Source organism: Eubalaena glacialis, chromosome 6 (assembly GCF_028564815.1).
Source record: "Eubalaena glacialis isolate mEubGla1 chromosome 6, mEubGla1.1.hap2.+ XY, whole genome shotgun sequence".
Classification (NCBI taxonomy): domain Eukaryota; kingdom Metazoa; phylum Chordata; class Mammalia; order Artiodactyla; family Balaenidae; genus Eubalaena; species Eubalaena glacialis.
The window spans coordinates 71,646,783-71,665,257 of NC_083721.1; the positions used below are offsets into that span (position 1 = coordinate 71,646,783).

Below are 18,475 nucleotides of genomic sequence, written 5' to 3' on the forward strand. Positions count from 1 at the left end.
CAGCAGAAGGTCCTCCCATTTTCAGTCCTAAACAGTTCCCAGGGGAGAGTGGGTATGGAAATGCTGTGATGTGTACAATGTCTGGCTGAGCTGGGCAGGAACATGAACGAGGTTCAGTACTGGGTTCTGCTAAGGTCTCAGGTGGGGATTAAATGGTGGGACAGAAAGCAGCGTAGCGGGAGCCGCGTCAGGAGGGGAAAGTGCTGCTGCTTATTTCCATTCAGAGATGTTTGATGGGCTGCAACCCCGATCTAATCTGCCAAAAGGTCACCGTCATGTCCTGAGCTGCCATTATTGGCCTCTCCTAGTGCCAAGGTTACTGTCATAAAGCATCTGAAAGGCTCATCCATCCCTGCCACAAAAGGCACTCAAATCTCAAATAAGCAATTAATTAATAAACAAATATCAGCCAAGTGGCCACATTCACCGGCCACGTAAGTCTAAGGCCCATGGCCTACCACCTTAAAGTTCTAGATTCTCTCCACCATAGAGCACAGATATGCTTACTCTCACTTCTCCTGCAAGACATGAAGAGTGATGGTGGGAGGCATTGAGGAGGAAATCTTCCATGTCTGAAAACTGGTTACTGGCTCTCTCCAACCTGCAGAAAGAAAAGTAAACAAAAGCAGGTGCTATGCCTGATCCGTCTGCCCATCCATCCATCATCAAAAGCATATTTCCTGGGCTTCCCTGGTGGCGCAGTGGTTGAGAATCCGCCTGCCAATGCAGGGGACATGGGTTCGAGCCCTGGTCTGGGAAGATCCCACATGCCGCAGAGCAACTGGGCCCGTGAGCCACAACTACTGAGCCTGCGCGTCTGGAGCCTGTGCTCCGCAACAAGAGAGGCCGGGATAGTGGGAGGCCCGTGAACCGCGATGAAGAGTGGCCCCCGCTTGCCGCAACTAGAGAAAGCCCTCGCACAGAAACGAAGACCCAACACAGCCAAAAATAAATAAATAAATAATAAATAAAGTCAGTTACAGTGTTTTAAATGTGCTTTATAAAAAAAAAAAAAAAAGCATATTTCCTCTCTTGTTATAGGCACTGAGGACACAGAAATGACTCAGCCCCTACATGTGCCATGTAAGAGTTCACAGTGCAGCTCTGTTGTTTAAATGATGCCCTCATAAAAATGAACTTGTTGCACTCTGCTGTGGTTTGTTTGTTATCACCAGAAAAACACAGTGAAAATGATATTGATTTTATTGCATCATTTTACTGACTAGAACGCCAGACTTATGGTGGATATAAGTATAAAAATAATCGAATTCTTACAAATACTTTGCTGCTACAGTACTGAATAATTCGTGGAGGTTGCAATTATAATACAACTTTAAATAACATTCTCATAATGGATTTAACACAATCAACCAGGGGCTAAGGTTTAAAGGTCTGCAAAGAGAAATCTGGGACAATGTGAAAACTCAAAAGTTCATCTTCCAGCTACATGCTTCATTTAACCATAAATCCAGCAACACAAACATTAACAAAACTCACAGCAACCCACGATGAGAGATCTTTTAAGAAACAGGCGAAGTAATACAGAAACCTGGGTTAGTTTCCCAGCTAGACAGGTTCCATCCCATCCCTGTCTAGTCCCATCCTTCCTATCCAAGAACTCTGCACCTGAAGTGCATTATTATGTATCCAAGAAAAAAAGGATAAAGCTAGAATCTAATATGCAAATCCTTTTAAGTATCCTCTTTAAAATGCCACGAGAACAGAGCCAGTCTAAAATATGTCTTTTTTTAGACCTCAATTGTCCCCTTTGGTTTCACAGGGTTTTCTGTGAGCACTTTACACCAAATAGGATGGATTATAACACTCCTGAAAAGATACTTTAGCACAACAAATTAACTGACATTTAAAACTTTAATCTTTCTAGTAGTTTAACCAGGTTCCTTCTCTGGGGAGCCAAGAAAAGAAAAAGAAAAAAGAGCATATACTTAACAGCCAACTCTACAAAACCGTATCTATTTCCAAAAATGCACATGAGAACCTCAGAATGACGCTTTGTCAAGAAGGAAATGAAATGTCCCTTCTAATCCCCACAAAAGTTTTCACACAGAAAAAATATCTCTGATACTAAAGGTGGTTTTCAATAAGATACAAAATACTGAGATACTGAACTTTGCTTTCTTCCTCTCTCCAAAGAAGTGCTCTAGTTTTGAAATCAGTGTATCTTAGAACCATGGGTCAAAACCCTAGTTTGGGGTGTGTTAGGCTAAACTAAGCCAGAAGCAGCTGGCCTGAACATTCTTGCTTCTGCAGGCAGCATTCATGGAGTTACAGGCACCCACCTGGGTGCACCACCAGTGGGCAAGATGGCTTAATGGAGGCCCCAAGAAGCCACATGTGAGGAGTGACCCTGACGTGTCCGCTCTGGGAACTTTCACATCTGAATGAATATCATCCTTCCACGGCATTTTCGTGGGCAGCCATCCAGCCTCATCTTGCAAAGATGTTGCCCTCCCATTGGGGCCAACATTAAGAACGACCTCTTCAAGAACTTAACGGTTACATCTTAGTTTTTGACCTCAAATGCTATCAGCCAGCTTGATTACACTATCCACTCAGCAATTTTGGCTCTAAATGACTTAGCTGCTTCTGAAAACAAACTTTTGTCAAAGGAGGAAGATTTGTCAGCATTTAAGACATTTCAACTGAATATGTTCCAGACTCAGATCATGTTCACAAAAACATGCTTCCAGTACGTGGGAAACATGGCCTCACCGCGGGAGCAGGGCAAGGCAGCCCTCAGATAGATGTCTAAGTCTGGCCGTGTCTGTCAAGCACCCAGGTCATCACCATACACCTCCTTCAACCAAAGCCACGTACCAATATGCTTCTTGCTAACAAGCATGAGCCAGCCACTCTTATCTTGATGACGACCGCAAGCATCCAAGAAATACACGTAACAACAGACCTGAAAGGACTGTTTCAACATTTTGCTTTTGTACTTCATGGCATTAGTTTAGTTACTGTTTAATAATATTAACGTTCTTAAAATAAACAACTTTTATTTTAAGCCCACTCTCTCCAGCTCTCTTTGACACTGGGTGGTGAGGCATCTGCCAGGGAGGTGAGGCAAGAGGTACAGCGAGAAGAACAAGCCAGGCAGAAGGGTTTGAGTCCTGGCCCTCCAAGGCAAGGTACTTATCCCCTCTGAAGGGTCCCATGTCCGAGAAATGGGCTCTCTCACACCCATCTCACAAGGGTGCGGTAAGGCCACGTATGCTGCACAGAGCCGGGGTGTGGTGGGAACACATGAGATGCCTGTTGGGACTATTTAGGCTTTCTAAATTGTCTCTAGTGCCCTGGGCTGGCTCATGGGGCAAGAGGAAAAGACACCAGAAATAAGACCCTCTGGAGCTTCGACAAAACCTGCAGATGCTGGGAGGCCCCAGTGAGCATCTCCCTGCCTTGAGAGTCACCGTGCTCCGGCCTGCTGGGGGACATGGGGTTCCACGCGGCCTCACTCTTCCCTACAGACGTCTGAGTGTCTCATGGGCAGCTTCCTCCACCGCCCCCAGTCGTGGGGCTCCCACGCAGGACCGAGGCACTTCTGTGCACAGGGCTCGCACACTCCAGGTACAGGGACTGACACGGCACCTGTGCCGGAGGCGAGGGCTTCTGCTCACCAGGGGTGCAGCCAGCCTGTCCCCCATCCCAGTGGCTGCCGCCCCACCAGCTGTGTCTCGGCTCAGGGAGGACCCTCTAGAGGTATTTAACCCCAAGCGGGAACAAGGCCAGCCTCTGCCTTCCTTACCCAGGCGAGCAGCCGGCACTGGCACTGCCACCCGCCCCCAACCCTGCAAGCCTCCTAGAAACTGCAGATACAATGTGAACTCAACCTTGCAGGGGGCCTCCCTTTTTCACAGTAAAAGGAAAAACAGCACTCTTAATCCACTTCACATGCACAAAAGCCACTCCCAGGAAAGCATTCTTGGAACTCACAGCACACTCTTTTCTGGATCTTGAGATTCTGCTCCAGGACACTTTGGGGACAGAATGCTTCACGTCGTGAAGCATATAGCTTCTGGCCCTGGCACAGGCGATCATCTGTCAGCTGGAGGCGGCAGGCCTGTATGCCTGGGGACAGCCCCCATTGTGGCTCCGGGTCCCGGGGGCAAGCGAGGCTCTGCGGCCAAAGCCCGGAAGCAGCCGCCTCCCTCGGGCCCCAGCCTGCTGGCTCAGGTGTGCTGAGTGCAGGAGCTTGCGCTCTCCAGTTAGATGGGAGACCACGAGGCACAGACGGCCGTTCGGTTGCACGGAGAGAGGCCAGACCCGAGATTTCTAAAAGGGGATGCTCTGAAATTTTAAGTTGGCACCCACTAACAAAACAGAATTCTTTTTGTATCTACCTCATGAGATGAATGCAATTTAAACTACTAAGTGGTATCACAGCTGACTAGTACTCCTGCTGCAGCAGGGAAATGGTGACTCGTGGAGACCACGGGACTCAGGAGTTTGCACTTAAAACTGTTTGGACGAGAATTACATAAGACTAATGATTAGATTCATTCTGAAGAGCTTAGAGAACCTTGAAGAAACAACCATGCCCGGGACAGAACCGTCTCCAAAGGCTGCACCATTTCCAGAAGTGTGGGTGCCACTGAGCTCCGAGCTTCAGGGTGGGAACAATTCTTTTACCTCTGTGTTCTCTTCACTTCATCCCGAACCAGGATGTTCAAAGGCAGGTGAGAATGATCACAGTTCCACAAGCAGCAGTTAAAGGCACAGCACTGGATATGCCCCCCTCGCAGGACCCACGTTTCAGCCACCGTTAAGTAAGACGCGTGGAATTTCCTTCCCCAAGGCAAACGCTCAACTCCCTAACTGGCCAGAAGTCTTTAGTTCTCCAATGCTGACTTGAATTATACCCATGTTTCTGGAGGGAACTCCGTAGTAGTACAAAGAGTTACAAATTACTGTTTGAGAGAAAATAAGTTATTTCTTCAATGAATAAATAGCTTTGAGTGGTTGGCTGAACCACTCAACCGACACTGAGTTTGCGGACGAGATCGGTGCTACTAGCAAAGATGCCACACTGGTGGGTAAGCAGGCTCACGTGTGGCTCCAGCCCAGCTCCCTATTCTTCCTCAGGAACCGCACGCCCGGCTTCCCAAAGCACTGGTGTTTCAGAAAATTGAATACGCCTATTCAGCCCGTTTCCCTAACCATGTTCAGCTGCAGCAACAACAAAAGCTGCTTCTCCATTAGTGGTGAAGTACCAGCTCAGACCCAACCTGCATTGAGCGCTCCACTTCTACTCCACATGTAGCAGCCTCGGCCTCAAGGATGGAGGTCAGAGCCCACGCACCATGCACTGCCCTCAGGGATGGCACCTTTCCACCAGGGCCTTCGTCCAGTGCTTGCTGGGCCTCACTATGGGGCAGCTGGATGCCTCTAACTAGAACCAAATGGAAGTTGTTTTGCCCTGATCCAGATGTAACTGCAAAGGGAAAAAAGATAATCCTAGATAAATGTGTCACCTTGACTAAAGAAAACAAACTGGAATTATGTGCTGTGCCTCACAAATTTCAGTTCCTCATTTTGGGGGTTTGTTTGGAGAACATAGCACGAGACGACTTAAGAGGGTGTGTTAACCTCCAGCATCTCCAAACACTAGTGGTATGTCCATCGGCATCTGTTGTTCAGCACGTAGCTACTGGGCAGGAAAACAAGAAAAAAGCCAGTATTTTGCTGTAAATGAATCACCAAATTGAGGCCTATGGAAGTGCCCGAGTAGAAGAGGCCTTCTTTCTGGAGCAGTCTTCAGAAACATCCAAAAGGAGACCTCCCTCCCTACTTTTGCATTTACTAAAGTGCAAACTAAGGAAAACCTGGGTCCTTGCACTGATGCCTGAGGATCAGCCCTAATTAACAGTCACCCCGAAGCCACGGCCAAGCTGCAGTCATGCGGGGACTCTACCGTACTGGCCCGTGTTCACATTCACAGTAGCAATGAAGGTGCCGGATGAGCAGCCTGCAGCTCCACGTCCACGGGCTCCAGCTGTCCCCTTCCACTGTGGTCACACCCCCCCACGCCCGTCCCCTCTCCACTGGCCACTCAGGTGTGGCTGCACAAGTCCTGGGAGCGGCCGGCGGGAGGTGCTCCGCTGGTGCAGTCGCAGCAACGGGCCCCTCTCTCTGCTGCACTTAGAAGTAGTCTCTTCTCCTGCTCTCATCGCTGATGAAAGATGGGTTATACTGTCCGGGGAAAATGCAAGAATGCCGTGATCCTGGCAATCCAGTGTAGGCCGGGTAGAGTCCATTTCGTTCAAGTTCAGGATTCCTTACACTTGTAGGCTGGTGGCCAAAGAGAAAAGAAGAAGAGTCAGTTTATTATTCTTGGGTTTAAATTTAATAGTTAAGAAAAAAGAAACAATGAATGCTATATTTTGACGAATTTAAGATGGAGGCAGCTATACATAGCAGAGCAAGGTCTGACCTAGAAGTCAGGACCTCCCAGGTCGTCTCTTTATGGAAACTGGGATCCCTTTGCCCATATTTTAAAAGGGGGTTTTTAGAAACATTACATAATCAAGAGCAGCCCAGTCATTTTTATTTTATTTTATTAAATTTTATTTATTTATTTATTTATTTATTTTTGGCTGTGTTGGGTCTTCGTTGCTGCGTGTGGACTTTCTCTGGTTGCGGCGAGCGGGGCTACTCTTCGTTGCAGTGCGTGGGCTTCTCATTGCAGTGGCTTCTCTTGTTGCGGAGCACGGGCTCTAGGCGTGCGGGCTTCAGTAGTTGTGGCTCGCAGGCTCTAGAGCACAGGCTCAGTAGTTGTGGCTTGCATGCTTGGTTGCTCCGCGGCATGTGGGATCTTCCCGGACCAGGGCTCGAACCTGTGTCCCCTGCATTGGCAGGCGGATTCTTAACCACTGCACCACCAGGGAAGTCCCAAGAGCAGCCCAGTGATTTTAGACCAACGTAGGAAAAGACCTGGGTTAATTATTATCTTGATTATTATCAAGAGTAATTATTATCTGATTATCATTTTGACTTTTAAAAAAGAGTTTCTCTGCGAAGCACAATGGATTTAAACCCTCTCTGGTATTTAGCAGAACGCTATTGTCCCTGCCGAGAATGGGGGACTGACCTTCACAAGGCCACCTGTTGGAGGTGGAGTTAAGACCCCAAAGCAGGAGGCCAGCTGATTCTCAGGTGTCTCTGACCAGATCCCAGCTTAGTGGGTTGTGACTACCTACCTAACGCAAAAGGAGCCCCTGGAGAAGGCCCTGGCTACTTTGAGGAGGCCCTCCTTCAGGGAGAAATGTCGGCTTATAGAAACAAAACACTAGTTTCTGCTTATTATAATGTGGATCCCAGGAGAGCCCAGTGCACACCTGAGACCACTGTGAGGGACAGCCCACACCCTCAGGTGACAGCTTAGGCTCTGCTTCTACAGACTGCTCAGCCTACTGTCTGAAATGAAAATGGGGTTCGTGTAAGTTTGTGAGTGCATCTACTTAAGACAACTCTTCAGCTAATGGCCTGGGAATGCACAGCAAAGGTGGGTCCTGTGATGCTGTAGGCCTGTCAGTTGCTCTGTCCTGGTGCTGCCTGGGGGCTGAGGAGCGCCTAGTGAAGGTTGTAAGTGTGCGGGTACCCCTGGGAGAGATACCTGCTTAGTTACGGCTGCAGTTATCAGAGGAAAAAGGCTTTCCTGACAGAGGGTAAAGCAAAGCCCCTATGCAAAAATATCAACAGAAACATTCAAACTAGATCTATCTTTGTATCTACATTTATCTTTCCCCTTATTTCTTTTTGTTCTTCCTCCAAGCCAGGTTCAAATTTTTCAGTCCATTGAAACTACAGCTTCCTTAGCATGAATGCCCCTCCCATCCAAAGTCTGAACACGCAGGTTAATCTCCATAGCAACCAGAGTGGTTGTTCAGTCTGTTAACAGGATTGCCTAAAGCTATTAAGTCCCTTGAAACCTTAGGGCAAGGTTTCACGTTTACTGCTATACTTCTAACAGCTCCGCAAGGCAGGAGAAGTCACTTGACAGCTGTTTATTTTTCAGCTCAGGTATCACCGCCTGTGTTTGCTTTATGGCTGATGCAGTATAACACGAAAGAACTGAGCAGGCATGGGACTATGACATGGGTTATTCAATGCGGGATAGAAGAAGCAAGGGTTCAAGGTGGTCTCCCATCTTTCCAAATGATGCACTCCAGGGCTGGACATAGCAAATTATTAAAGACCTATTGAATCTTCCAAACCTCTGACAAGTGCTGGTTGAGGATGACACTGAATTGTTCTCTTTATACCTTTTCCCAATCCCTCAGTTTCAACTACCCAACCACATGATGTAAAGCACAGCAGACAAGAGATAAAAATGAAAGGGCCAAAGACTAAATATCACTAAATTCTTTCTCTGTCTTTTACCTTCCAATCCTGTAACTTAAAAGCAAGTTCAGTGTGACAAGAAGGTTACTGCTGCAACCTCATAAAGTACATACTGTGCTCTGTGGAAATACTCTTCATATCTCAATGTTGAAACTAATAAATCCCATGCAAATAGATAGTAAGTAAATTGAATATTAAACTATGTGAATAAGAGGCGTACGCCACCATTCTTTTTAACCCTTAATGAGCTGGAGTGCTTTTACTACAGCAAAACAGAATCCCTTGGGAGTTCTCTGGTTGCCTAGTGGTTAGGATTCCGGGCTTTCACTGCCTTGGCCCGGGTTTAATCCCAGGTCAGGGAACTGAGATCCCGAAAGCCACGCGTCGAGACCAGAAAAACAAAACCAAGAAAAACCCAGAACAAACAGAAAAAACAGAATCCCTTTAATTCTCCGAGGAAATTGGAGCCGGGAGGTCACCTGGGTGTGGGAATACACACCGAGTAATAGACATCCGTCATCTGGAGGAGGTTTTTGGTGCTTCCATTCTCATGCATTTCAATAGCTTCTCGGCCCCATTCTTGTGAGCGAGGGTTCTTGGGGTACTCAGCATATGGGGACATTTGGAAATCCCCACTTTTGAAGATGAGCTTGCTTATGTCGTTTTTATTCTTTCTGCAAGGTAAAAAAATTTTGAAAACTGAAATAAGTTCTGTGAAGAAATGCTATCTGTGAAAGCACCATCTAGTTTTCGGCAAGGAAAATTAGACCTAAAGATACCACTGTATTTTTTTGTAGCTGCCCACTGAGGAATGTTATTATTGTTGCTATTATTTTTAGTATTTGCCTATAAAAATACAATTAGGTGCAAAAAAAAGATGCAAAAAATCTTCCAACCCAAAGGGTCAGGTTATCGGGGGTAGAGAGGACAAAGACAGCTGCAGTGGAGCACATTTAGACTGTTCTGGGGGACAGAGATCGCTGCACCGTGGGGTCAGCCAGGGAAGCAAGAGTCATAAATTCATAAGATGTTGCAGCGGGAAGGGCCTTTAGGGTTCTTTAGTCCAGCAGTTCCCAACCTGCTTGAGGAGCTCTGGGGATGGGGCAACTCTGGCTTTGTGAGGGATGTGACTCGTCCTGGGGTCACAGTTTGCTACTAGTAAAGCTGGGGCCAGAATTCAGGCCTCCCAACTCCCCGGCCAGTGCTGTTCCACTGCATGAAGCTACTTCACGAACCATGAAAATAGTATGTTTTGTTTGCAGAAATGCCCACCTGTGTATATACCCATACAGATTCTCATGTCAGCGGGGCAGGGAAACCCTAAGACAAGTTCCCTAGTGGTGAGAGTTCTCTGACTGGAAACTGTTGGAGGATGTGTTATTCACCTTCTGTAATGGGCCTCGAATCAGACATTTTTAGTGATATTTGTCCTGGGTAAGATAATCTGGAGTTTCCTCCCTCTACACCTGGCTTTCCTGTAAATAAACGTTCTAGGGAAGGCACCAAATCATTCAGGATCTTAAAACCAAACGTCCAGCATGGGGCTTAGGCGTTGTCCCTTCTTACAAGTTGAGAACAGACCTGCCATTGTGTTGCTCCCTGGGGGCTGGAGCATCTTGTCTCAAACAATGACTTACTGATCTACAGCCACCTTCTCCCAGGGACCAATAGTCACAGGCTCTCTTTCTCCAGACGGCTACACTACCTGGTACAGGACACTGAGCAGATAGGAGGCTTCCGTCTCCTGGAGCACTCAAAGTCTATCTCTCTAGCTCCTAGTCTCATACCCAGATTTTTCTTTCCACTCACACAGTTTATCTCTGATGCTTTGATTGCAATGTTATAAATGACAGGCATGGGCTGAACCATGAGGCCTGCATCCTTGGACGGGCATTTGGAGCAGCTTGCTCTCTGCAGCATTCCTGGAGATAGAGGATATCTTAAAATGTCCTTCAGGTCAATGGTTGAAAAGATAACTTGCTATTTCGTAGGTCCCCTCCATCTGCTATGTTAGGATAATTCCTGCCATTTATTATCATCTAAATCAAAAGTCTGAGTTTTCCCTCATCTGAATAACCACAGAGAAGGGAACCAATTCCTTTCTTTTTCTTCCTTTTCCAATCAAAACCCAATGGCACTGCTGTCCAGGAAGCCTAGAGCCAAGTTTACTACTGTCTGCCCATCCACATGCCTGCCACCTCTCCACTGCTAAATATTCCAGGCAATCCCTTTCGTCTTTGTTTGCTTCTTAATTTTCCCATTTAAAGTGTAAAAGTTGGGCTTCCCTGGTGGCGCAGCGGTTAGGAATCTGCCTGCCAATGCAGGGGACACGGGTTAGAGCCCTGGTCCTGGAAGGTCCCACATGCTGCGGAGCAACTAAGCCCATGCGCCACAACTACTGAGCCTGTGCTCTAGAGCCCACGAGCCACAGCTACTGAGCCCGCGTGCCGCAACTACTGAAGCCCGCGCACCCTAGAGGCTGTGTTCCGCAACAGGAAAGGCCACCGCAATGAGAAGCCCGCACACCGCAACGAAGAGTGGCCCACGCTCACCGCAACTAGAGAAAAGCCTGCGTGCGGCAATGAAGACTCAACGCAGCCAAAAATTTTATTTAAAAAGTGTAGAAGTCAATGGCTTTTAGTATATTCAGAGTCGTGCAACCGTCAGTTGTGCAACTTTGGAACAATTTCATTACCCCAGAAAGAAACCCCACACGCCTTAGCCATTACTCCCCAGTTCTCCCCCTGCCCATCCAGGCCTAGGCAACTGACAATCTACTTTCTGTCTCTATTTGATTTGCCTATTTTGGACATTCAAATAAATGGAACCATACATGTGTGGTCTTTTGTGACTGGCTTAATTCACATAGCATACTATTTTCACGGTTCATGCACGTTATAGCGCGTTTCAGTATTTCATTCCTTTTTATGGCAAATAATATTCCATTGTATGGATATACCACATTTTGTTTATCTATCCATCAGTTGATGGATATTGGGGTTATTTTCACCTTTTGGCTATTACGAACAATGCTGCTCTGAATACTTGTGTACATGGTTCTGTGTGAACACCCGTTTTCATTTCTCTTGGTATAAGAGTGGAAATGCTGGGTCGGATGGCAATTCTGCTTAACGTTCTGAGGAACTGCCAGACTTTTTCGAAGTGACTACACCATTTTATGTTTCCACCAGCAGTGTCTGAGCGTTCTACTTTTCCCACATTCTCACCAACACTTGTTATTTTCTGGTTTTTGTTGGTTTGCTTTAGTAGCCATCTCAGTGGGTGTGAAGTGGTATCTGAGGTTAGTTTTGACAGCACTTCCCTGACGGATAATGACATTGAACATCTTTGCATATATTTATTGGGCATTTGTGTATCTTCTTTGGAGGAATGACTATTCAAGTTCTTTGCCCACTTTTAATTGGGTTGCCTTTGATAGGGACAGAGTAAAGGGACAAAATAGGTGATTAAATAGTTGATCCCACTAAGGGATAAGTAAAGAAAAAAGCATGGGAGACCCCTGTAAGTTAATGATCACTCAAGAAAGCAGGTTTACTTAACCACAGAACCAAGCTGGCTTGCTTAGCAACAGACGCATGAGACATGCCCCCAAACAGTAAAACAATGGTAAAATGAGACCCACATCCTGCCCAGTAAGGTCAGTAAGTTAATAATTCCTAGGACATGCTCCTTTGCATGCACTAAAAACAAACATACAGGGCAAAGATGACATTATACTAAAACCTGAGATGATGTACCATTTTTAGCATATGTTACCACCCTTCCGCTTATTTAAATAGTGCCATGACAGTCCCGGCTTCACCATGTAGGGACAAGAAAACTCCCCCGCCTGATGTGGAGGAGGAGCTGATGATGGAAGCTTGACATCCACTCAGTAGTGGTCTTCTCCCCCTCCCCATTCTTCCTTTGATTATAAAACTGTAGCCCACTAAGTTCTTAGTGTGGCGCCCTCTCACCCGCCGGCTTGTAAACCTCACAAGCATCCTATTCTGATAAATCACTTCTTATCTATCACTTTGCTGAATTCTTTCTGCACCAAGACAGAAGAACCTACGCTCTACTAAGTTCCAAAATGCGTTCTGCAGTTTCACCTTTTTATTACTGAGTTGTAAGGATTCCTTATATATTTTAGATACAAGTCTTTTATTAGACATATGATTTGCAAATACTTTCTCCCCTTCTGTGGGTTGTCTTTTTCACTTTCTTGATAGTGTTCTTTGAAGCGGAGAAGTTTTAATTTTGATGACGTCCAATCTATCTTTTTCTTTTGTTGCTTGTGCTTTTGTGCGTTTTTAGTAAAAATCCCATTTGCTGTCCTTTTCTTTCCCAGATGGTACTACCTATCATGAATTTCCCTTTTTCCTTTTTTTAAATGGTTCAGTCATTCATTACGATTTAATACTGTAAACCACCCCAGACATTCTTTAAAAGGGGTAAAAATGACCCTTGCTTAGCACAGGCAAAGAAGGAGAATTAAAATGTGGACTCTTGGCACTCACCTGCAACAGGTAACAATCAGTGCGATGCCCAGGATGAGTAGAAGCCCACCTCCCGCTGCCGCGATCACCACAGTGATAAGCTGATAGGCTAAACAGGTTTAAAAAGGAAAAAAGTGGATTGGTAAGAGGTAATGAATGAATAAAGGAATACCAAAAAATGGTCCCCTTCCCCGCCCCACGGCTACCCCATGCCTCAGCTGGTGACCACTTTTCATTTTCTGGGCCCCCAGCAAAGGCTGCTTGGGACTAGCTCTGCATTCTCTCAGCTGAAGGGGAGCAGAGTGTGCCATCCCCAAATATGCCTCTTTGGTATATTTATTATTTTGAGCTGATATTTTTGAGAAACTGCAGACACAGGAGAAACTCTGAAAACTGAATATTAATTACCCTTTTGTAAGGGAAATTTACATTAGAAAGAGGCTTGTACCAGGACGAGAGCTAATACCAGAGATAACTTTTTCACCTGAGAGACTTATCTGCTTGGCACGCAACCTTTGTGTCCCAAACATTTCCTCTTCTCACTTTCCTGTAAATTGCATTTTCCTCTTTGAAGCCCTAGACCTCTGGCCCTTTCCTCAGCTCAGGAGGGTATATGAGCCTCAATCATCTGGCTGCCTTTTGAGTCTCATATCTTTGTGGGGCTCCCGTGTGTATGCGCATAACTAAAATTGTTCTTTCTCCTGTTACTCTGGCTTTTAATGGGAGTGGGGGGGGGGTGTCAGCCAAGAATCTAGAAGGGTAGAGGGAAAATGATTATCCCTCCCCTATACTATTTTGAGCAGAGTTTCTCTTTCTCAGCCACTCCAAGAATGGGGGCTCCCAAATTCTACCTGCAGACCAGCCCGATGACATTGTTACCAATTCACGATCAGAAGAGAAAAATAAAAGAGATGCATACATTTTTCAAAAACTAAACTCGTTTGGGTTGTTTTTTCCCTAGTTTTAATACCTTCTAAAATTTGGTCCTTCCTACTTTTTTTCCTCACTTAATACAGATGCATTTTATCATGTGTAAATTATGCCTCCGGTAAAGCTGCTTTTGAAAAAGTAATTGGAAAAAAAGAGAATATTTTCTTGGTTACTTCCCACCCTTGGTGGTTAATTGTTTTTTAAAATTTTTGAATTGGTGGTGATAGTAGATGTAAAATTTTTTTAATTTGGTTTTAGGTTCTTACTTGATAAAATAAAAAGAAGGCAACCCTAGGCTAGATTTCACAATTTTATAAGAAATGTTACCCAGAGTCTGGGAATCACTGCATAACCCACGCTAGAAACTGGGCAGTCTAAACACATACACATTGAATTTAATTACCAGAAATTAGCAGTCATATAAGCAAGCACATATCATATATAATAAACAATATTAAAATTTTAATTAATTGGTTTTATACCTATATATTTCTGGAAAACATATTTTCAATAAAATCTATTAACTATTCAGATTGTTTTTTGCTGTGGAAATATGATTATAATTGTGCTCTCAGGCTGTAAGGTCCAGGATGAAAAAAAAAAAAAAGAGCCAATGACCAGGTTTTCTATAGTAAATTAGGATGGAACCATACTCTCTAGGTATTCAGGTAAAGTCAAAGGATAATGCACAGAGCTGACAATGAGCAGACTGTGAGAGAAGAGCAAATACAAGTCATGCAACCATTTACCTGTCCTTTCTTGAAATAAATGGCACAGAAACCTGATTACTATGAAAAACCATCAGTATTAAGATATACAGGAAACAAAGCCGAACCAAGGAATGAGTTACTTCTCTCCCTCACCTCCTGACACATCTACTCAAGCTTCATCTTTTTAAAAGTGAGGACAAAAGACAAATCTCTTGAATTTGTCGACTTCCCTTCATCTCCACCAACACTTCCCTAAGCCACCATCGACTGCTGAGCAGACAACTGTAATCACCTCCTAACTCATGCTGCTGTGCCCAGTCTTGCCCACTCACTCCAAAAACCAAATCTGACCATGCCATTTCCCTGCTTCAAAAAACCTACAGTAGCTCCCTTTGTCCCTAACCAGAGACCAAAGTCTAGTTCTTGCTTATCCCTCCACACCAAGTTCATGTTTTGTCACTTTAGGCAAAACAAGCGAGCACTCATTTTAGAAGTGACCCTTGCAAGTTGCTGCAGCTGTGGCAGGTTTCCCTTTGAAACAAGCACCTGTGTTGTGTCTAAAAAGAGACAAAGGCAGTGTAGACCAGTGCTTTCCAACCTACCTGTGGTCAAGGACCAGTTCTTCTTGGCCTGTGCTTTTGGATATTATTTTTAAATGAAGAAAATAAAGTCTCATTTGTTCCTCTTGTCTTTCCCCCCAGGCACCAACTATCATGAATTTCCTTCACTCCTTTTTTTAAGGCATCTACTTCAGACCGATACTTCCGTAAAATACAACAAAGCTATTTATTTTACAAAGGATCCCATGCTTGGGTGTCACAGCCATGTCAGCGTAAACGATTCTAAGTGCTTACTCTCCGTTTCTGTATCATCTTGTCGCGGTCCTGTCCCAGTTCACGGCTCCCACACTTTGAGGGGTGCCGTGTTATGAGGTGGTTTGATATGATTTCAGGTCCCCTTGTTTGTGACAAGAATGAAGTTGTTTTTAAGAATGAAGTTATTGGGGAGCTCCCTGGCGGTCCAGTGGTTAGAACTTGGCACTTTCACTGCCGGGGCCAGGGTTCAATCCCTGGTTGGGGAACTAAGATCCCGCAAGCCACTGGGCACGGCCAAAAAAAAAAAATGAATGAAGTTATTGCTTTGATATAAAAGTGAAAATGTATTTCAGGATGTCAGCATCCACATCTGTGGCTGCCGACAGCACTTACTGGTGCGGCTGGGGGCTTAATAAGAACCTATGAAGAAGCAACATGAGCAAGGGGACATTTAGACTCTAAATACTCAGAGTTTGTGGGGACTCTTGTGAGTGTTCGGTCTGGACAAGGCTATCCTTTGCTGATCTAAATAGCTCTCCGAAGACCCTGGGGCACCAGCTCCTCCCATGGTAAAGGGGGCTCTTCTACCGGTAGTGGTGGAAGCCGGGCAGCGCGGTGGCCTCACAAAGATCATCTTGCCTGTCAACACGAGCGTCCTGATTCCCTAGCAACATGCTCTGGAAACAAGGATTGTGGTTTTTGCACTGACAGTTGGAAATCTGCTGAACCGTCTCTCCTGAGAACCAACTTGTTGAAAGGTACACCTCAATTAAGTTTGGACTTTATTCCTTTCATCTCCCCTTTCCTAGAACAACAGTGTGATAAGTATGTCATCAGTTTGGACTGTTATTTCTTTATTGACTTATTAAGAGACATCCTGTATGTTACTGCCCTGTGAAATTATAATTCCCACAGTCAACCTGTGTTTAAATAAAATGTTGGCAAAGATCACCTCTTGGTTTCTGAGCATAATTTGCCCCCTTGAAACAAAACACACTGATATAGACAAGTGCTTCTCAAACTTTTCCTGCACATCTGACTCACCCAGAGGACTTGTTAAAACTCAGATGCCTGGTCCCCACCCCAAGAGATTTGATTCAGCAGGTCTGGGCTAGGCCAAGAAGTTGTATCTCCAGTAAGCTTCTAGGGGATGGAGACACTGCCAACTGGAAGGCCAGACCTTGGGTGGCACTGGCTTAAATTATGTAGGAGAGGAAAGAATGCTGGACTGAAAGCCGAAGACCTCTGTGCACATGAGCACAGAGAAAGCGCCTGGGAGGGAACTCACAAAAATGTTCACAGACTTTAGCACTGCCTCGGGTAATAATGGACTGGTACTTTCTTCTTCATGTTTTTCTCTATTTCCCAAATTTTATTCATGTGTTTATATAAACACGCAGATACACACAACCTCCTCTAAATCTAGAAATTGTATGTGTATATATGTACATATGTAATTTACTTTATACACATACATTTTTTAAAGAGTCATTTGTTGTTCTTTGGCAGCCATGTCACTGGAAACTTGTAATAAGCTTGTGGACAATATAACCCACAGATCTTTTTTCTCATACCTATGGTCAAGTCAGCTCATGAACTACAACTGATCTTTCACACTTGAGGACTGACTTTAGACTTACTATGAGGCCACATGATGATGTACAGTGCATGGGACTGTAACGTTCACTAGTCCCGTAGGTTCCCTGAATGTTTATTAAGGTGAGAACGAAGGCCATGTGTGCTGTCTTAGGTTCGTCTGTCCTATCCTTCCTACTTTGAAGAGATCCTGCAGGATGATGAACCTGGAATTCTTCACTTACTTTGTCCTTGACATTTCACAGTCTTTCCCAAGCAATGGCTCTATCTTTACATTATTCTTCTTGTGGTTTGATCATAGGTTGATGTTGCTGTCATCGCTGTTGCCATTTTTCATTAAACCAACCCATTCTGGGCCTTAGTCTTTCCCGGAGGCTATATCTGTCCTTGCTTATATGCTTATTTGGATGGAATCTACAGGACTGTCTGCTTAGTCAACCCCCTTGTGGGAACTGTCCACCCCCCTCCACATGCAGGGTACAGTGGGGTGGTCATGCTTATACATGTAACACCATCCCCAGCCATAGGGGTTTGGTCTGGGAGTAAGCACAAGATCCAAACTGGATCAATTAGTTCCTTCCCAGGAATCTCATTCTGGGAGAGAGACAGAACCTTCTATTTCAAAATGACTAAGCCAGTGACATGCACTCGAAGCTCTTTGGTGAGCCTATTTTCCATTGTGAGGCAGAAAGCCTGTGCACAGACCCACAGCACGAGTAGAGACAGGGATGAAGACGGATCCACGTTAACTTGTGCTCTGAAAAGAAGGCGCCAATCTCCTGTTGCTGTGACTCTCCACAACTCCCTGATTCTTGCCATTCCTGATGCTGGAATTCCATGACTTACCCCAGGAGCCTTCCAATAAACCATCTTTGTTGTTCAAGCCAGCTAGGTTTACTTACTCCAGAATAACCTTAGTCAACTGTGATACTGATTTATAAGAAATACGTATCTGTTCCCGGTCCTTGTTTCAAGCACAGCTCCTAAAACCCTGGGAATTTCCTAAGCCTGGAGAGCAGAGGTGTCTTTTGTTATGTTAATGAGGTGACTTTTGGAAAGCCCTTAGGAAACCCTTGAATGGAGATTGGTTGCCAGGGAAACCAAACTCATGATTGGCTGGTTAGAACTGTTGGTCCTACCCCCCTAACCTCCTGGGAGGGGAGAGGGGCTGGAGACTGACTTCAGTCACCAATGGCCAATGATTTAATCAACCGTGCCTGTGTCATGAAGCTGCCATGAAAAGCCAGAAGGACGGGGTTCAGAGAGCTCCAGGTTGGTGAACGCTGGGAGATGAGGGGAAGGTGCCGTGCTGGGAGAGGGCATGGACATTCCGGGCCCTTCCCCCAACCTGGCCCTGAGTATCTCTTCCATCCGGATGTTCCTGAGTTCTATCCTTTCATAATAAACTGGTAATCTACTAAAATGTTTCCCGAGTTTTGCGAGCCAGTACAGCAAATTAATGGAACGCAGGGAGGGGGGTCACTGGAACCTCCATCTACAGCAGGTTGGTCAGAAGCACAGGTGACAACCTGGACGTGGGATTGGCGTCCGTTGGGGGAGT

At 45.4% G+C, this 18,475-nt stretch overlaps 1 protein-coding gene across 2 annotated transcripts in view; it reads right to left on the reverse strand.

The window, feature by feature from the left end:
• Nucleotides 1-1,185: 1,185 nt before the first annotated feature.
• HEG1 (heart development protein with EGF like domains 1) overlaps nucleotides 1,186-18,475 on the reverse strand; it is an 81,880-nt gene continuing 64,590 nt past the window's right edge. Inside the window, exons 16-18 of one of the 2 annotated variants that reach the window (XM_061194282.1) lie at nucleotides 12,885-12,972; nucleotides 8,864-9,038; nucleotides 1,186-6,312 (exon numbers count right to left, since the gene is read on the reverse strand). In XM_061194282.1, coding sequence (XP_061050265.1) covers nucleotides 6,163-6,312; nucleotides 8,864-9,038; nucleotides 12,885-12,972 — 413 coding nt within the window. In that variant the 3' untranslated portion in view covers nucleotides 1,186-6,162. Of the gene's footprint in view, nucleotides 6,313-6,626; nucleotides 6,867-8,863; nucleotides 9,039-12,884; nucleotides 12,973-18,475 lie in introns of those variants that run through there. The other variant, XM_061194283.1, reaches the window with a different exon arrangement.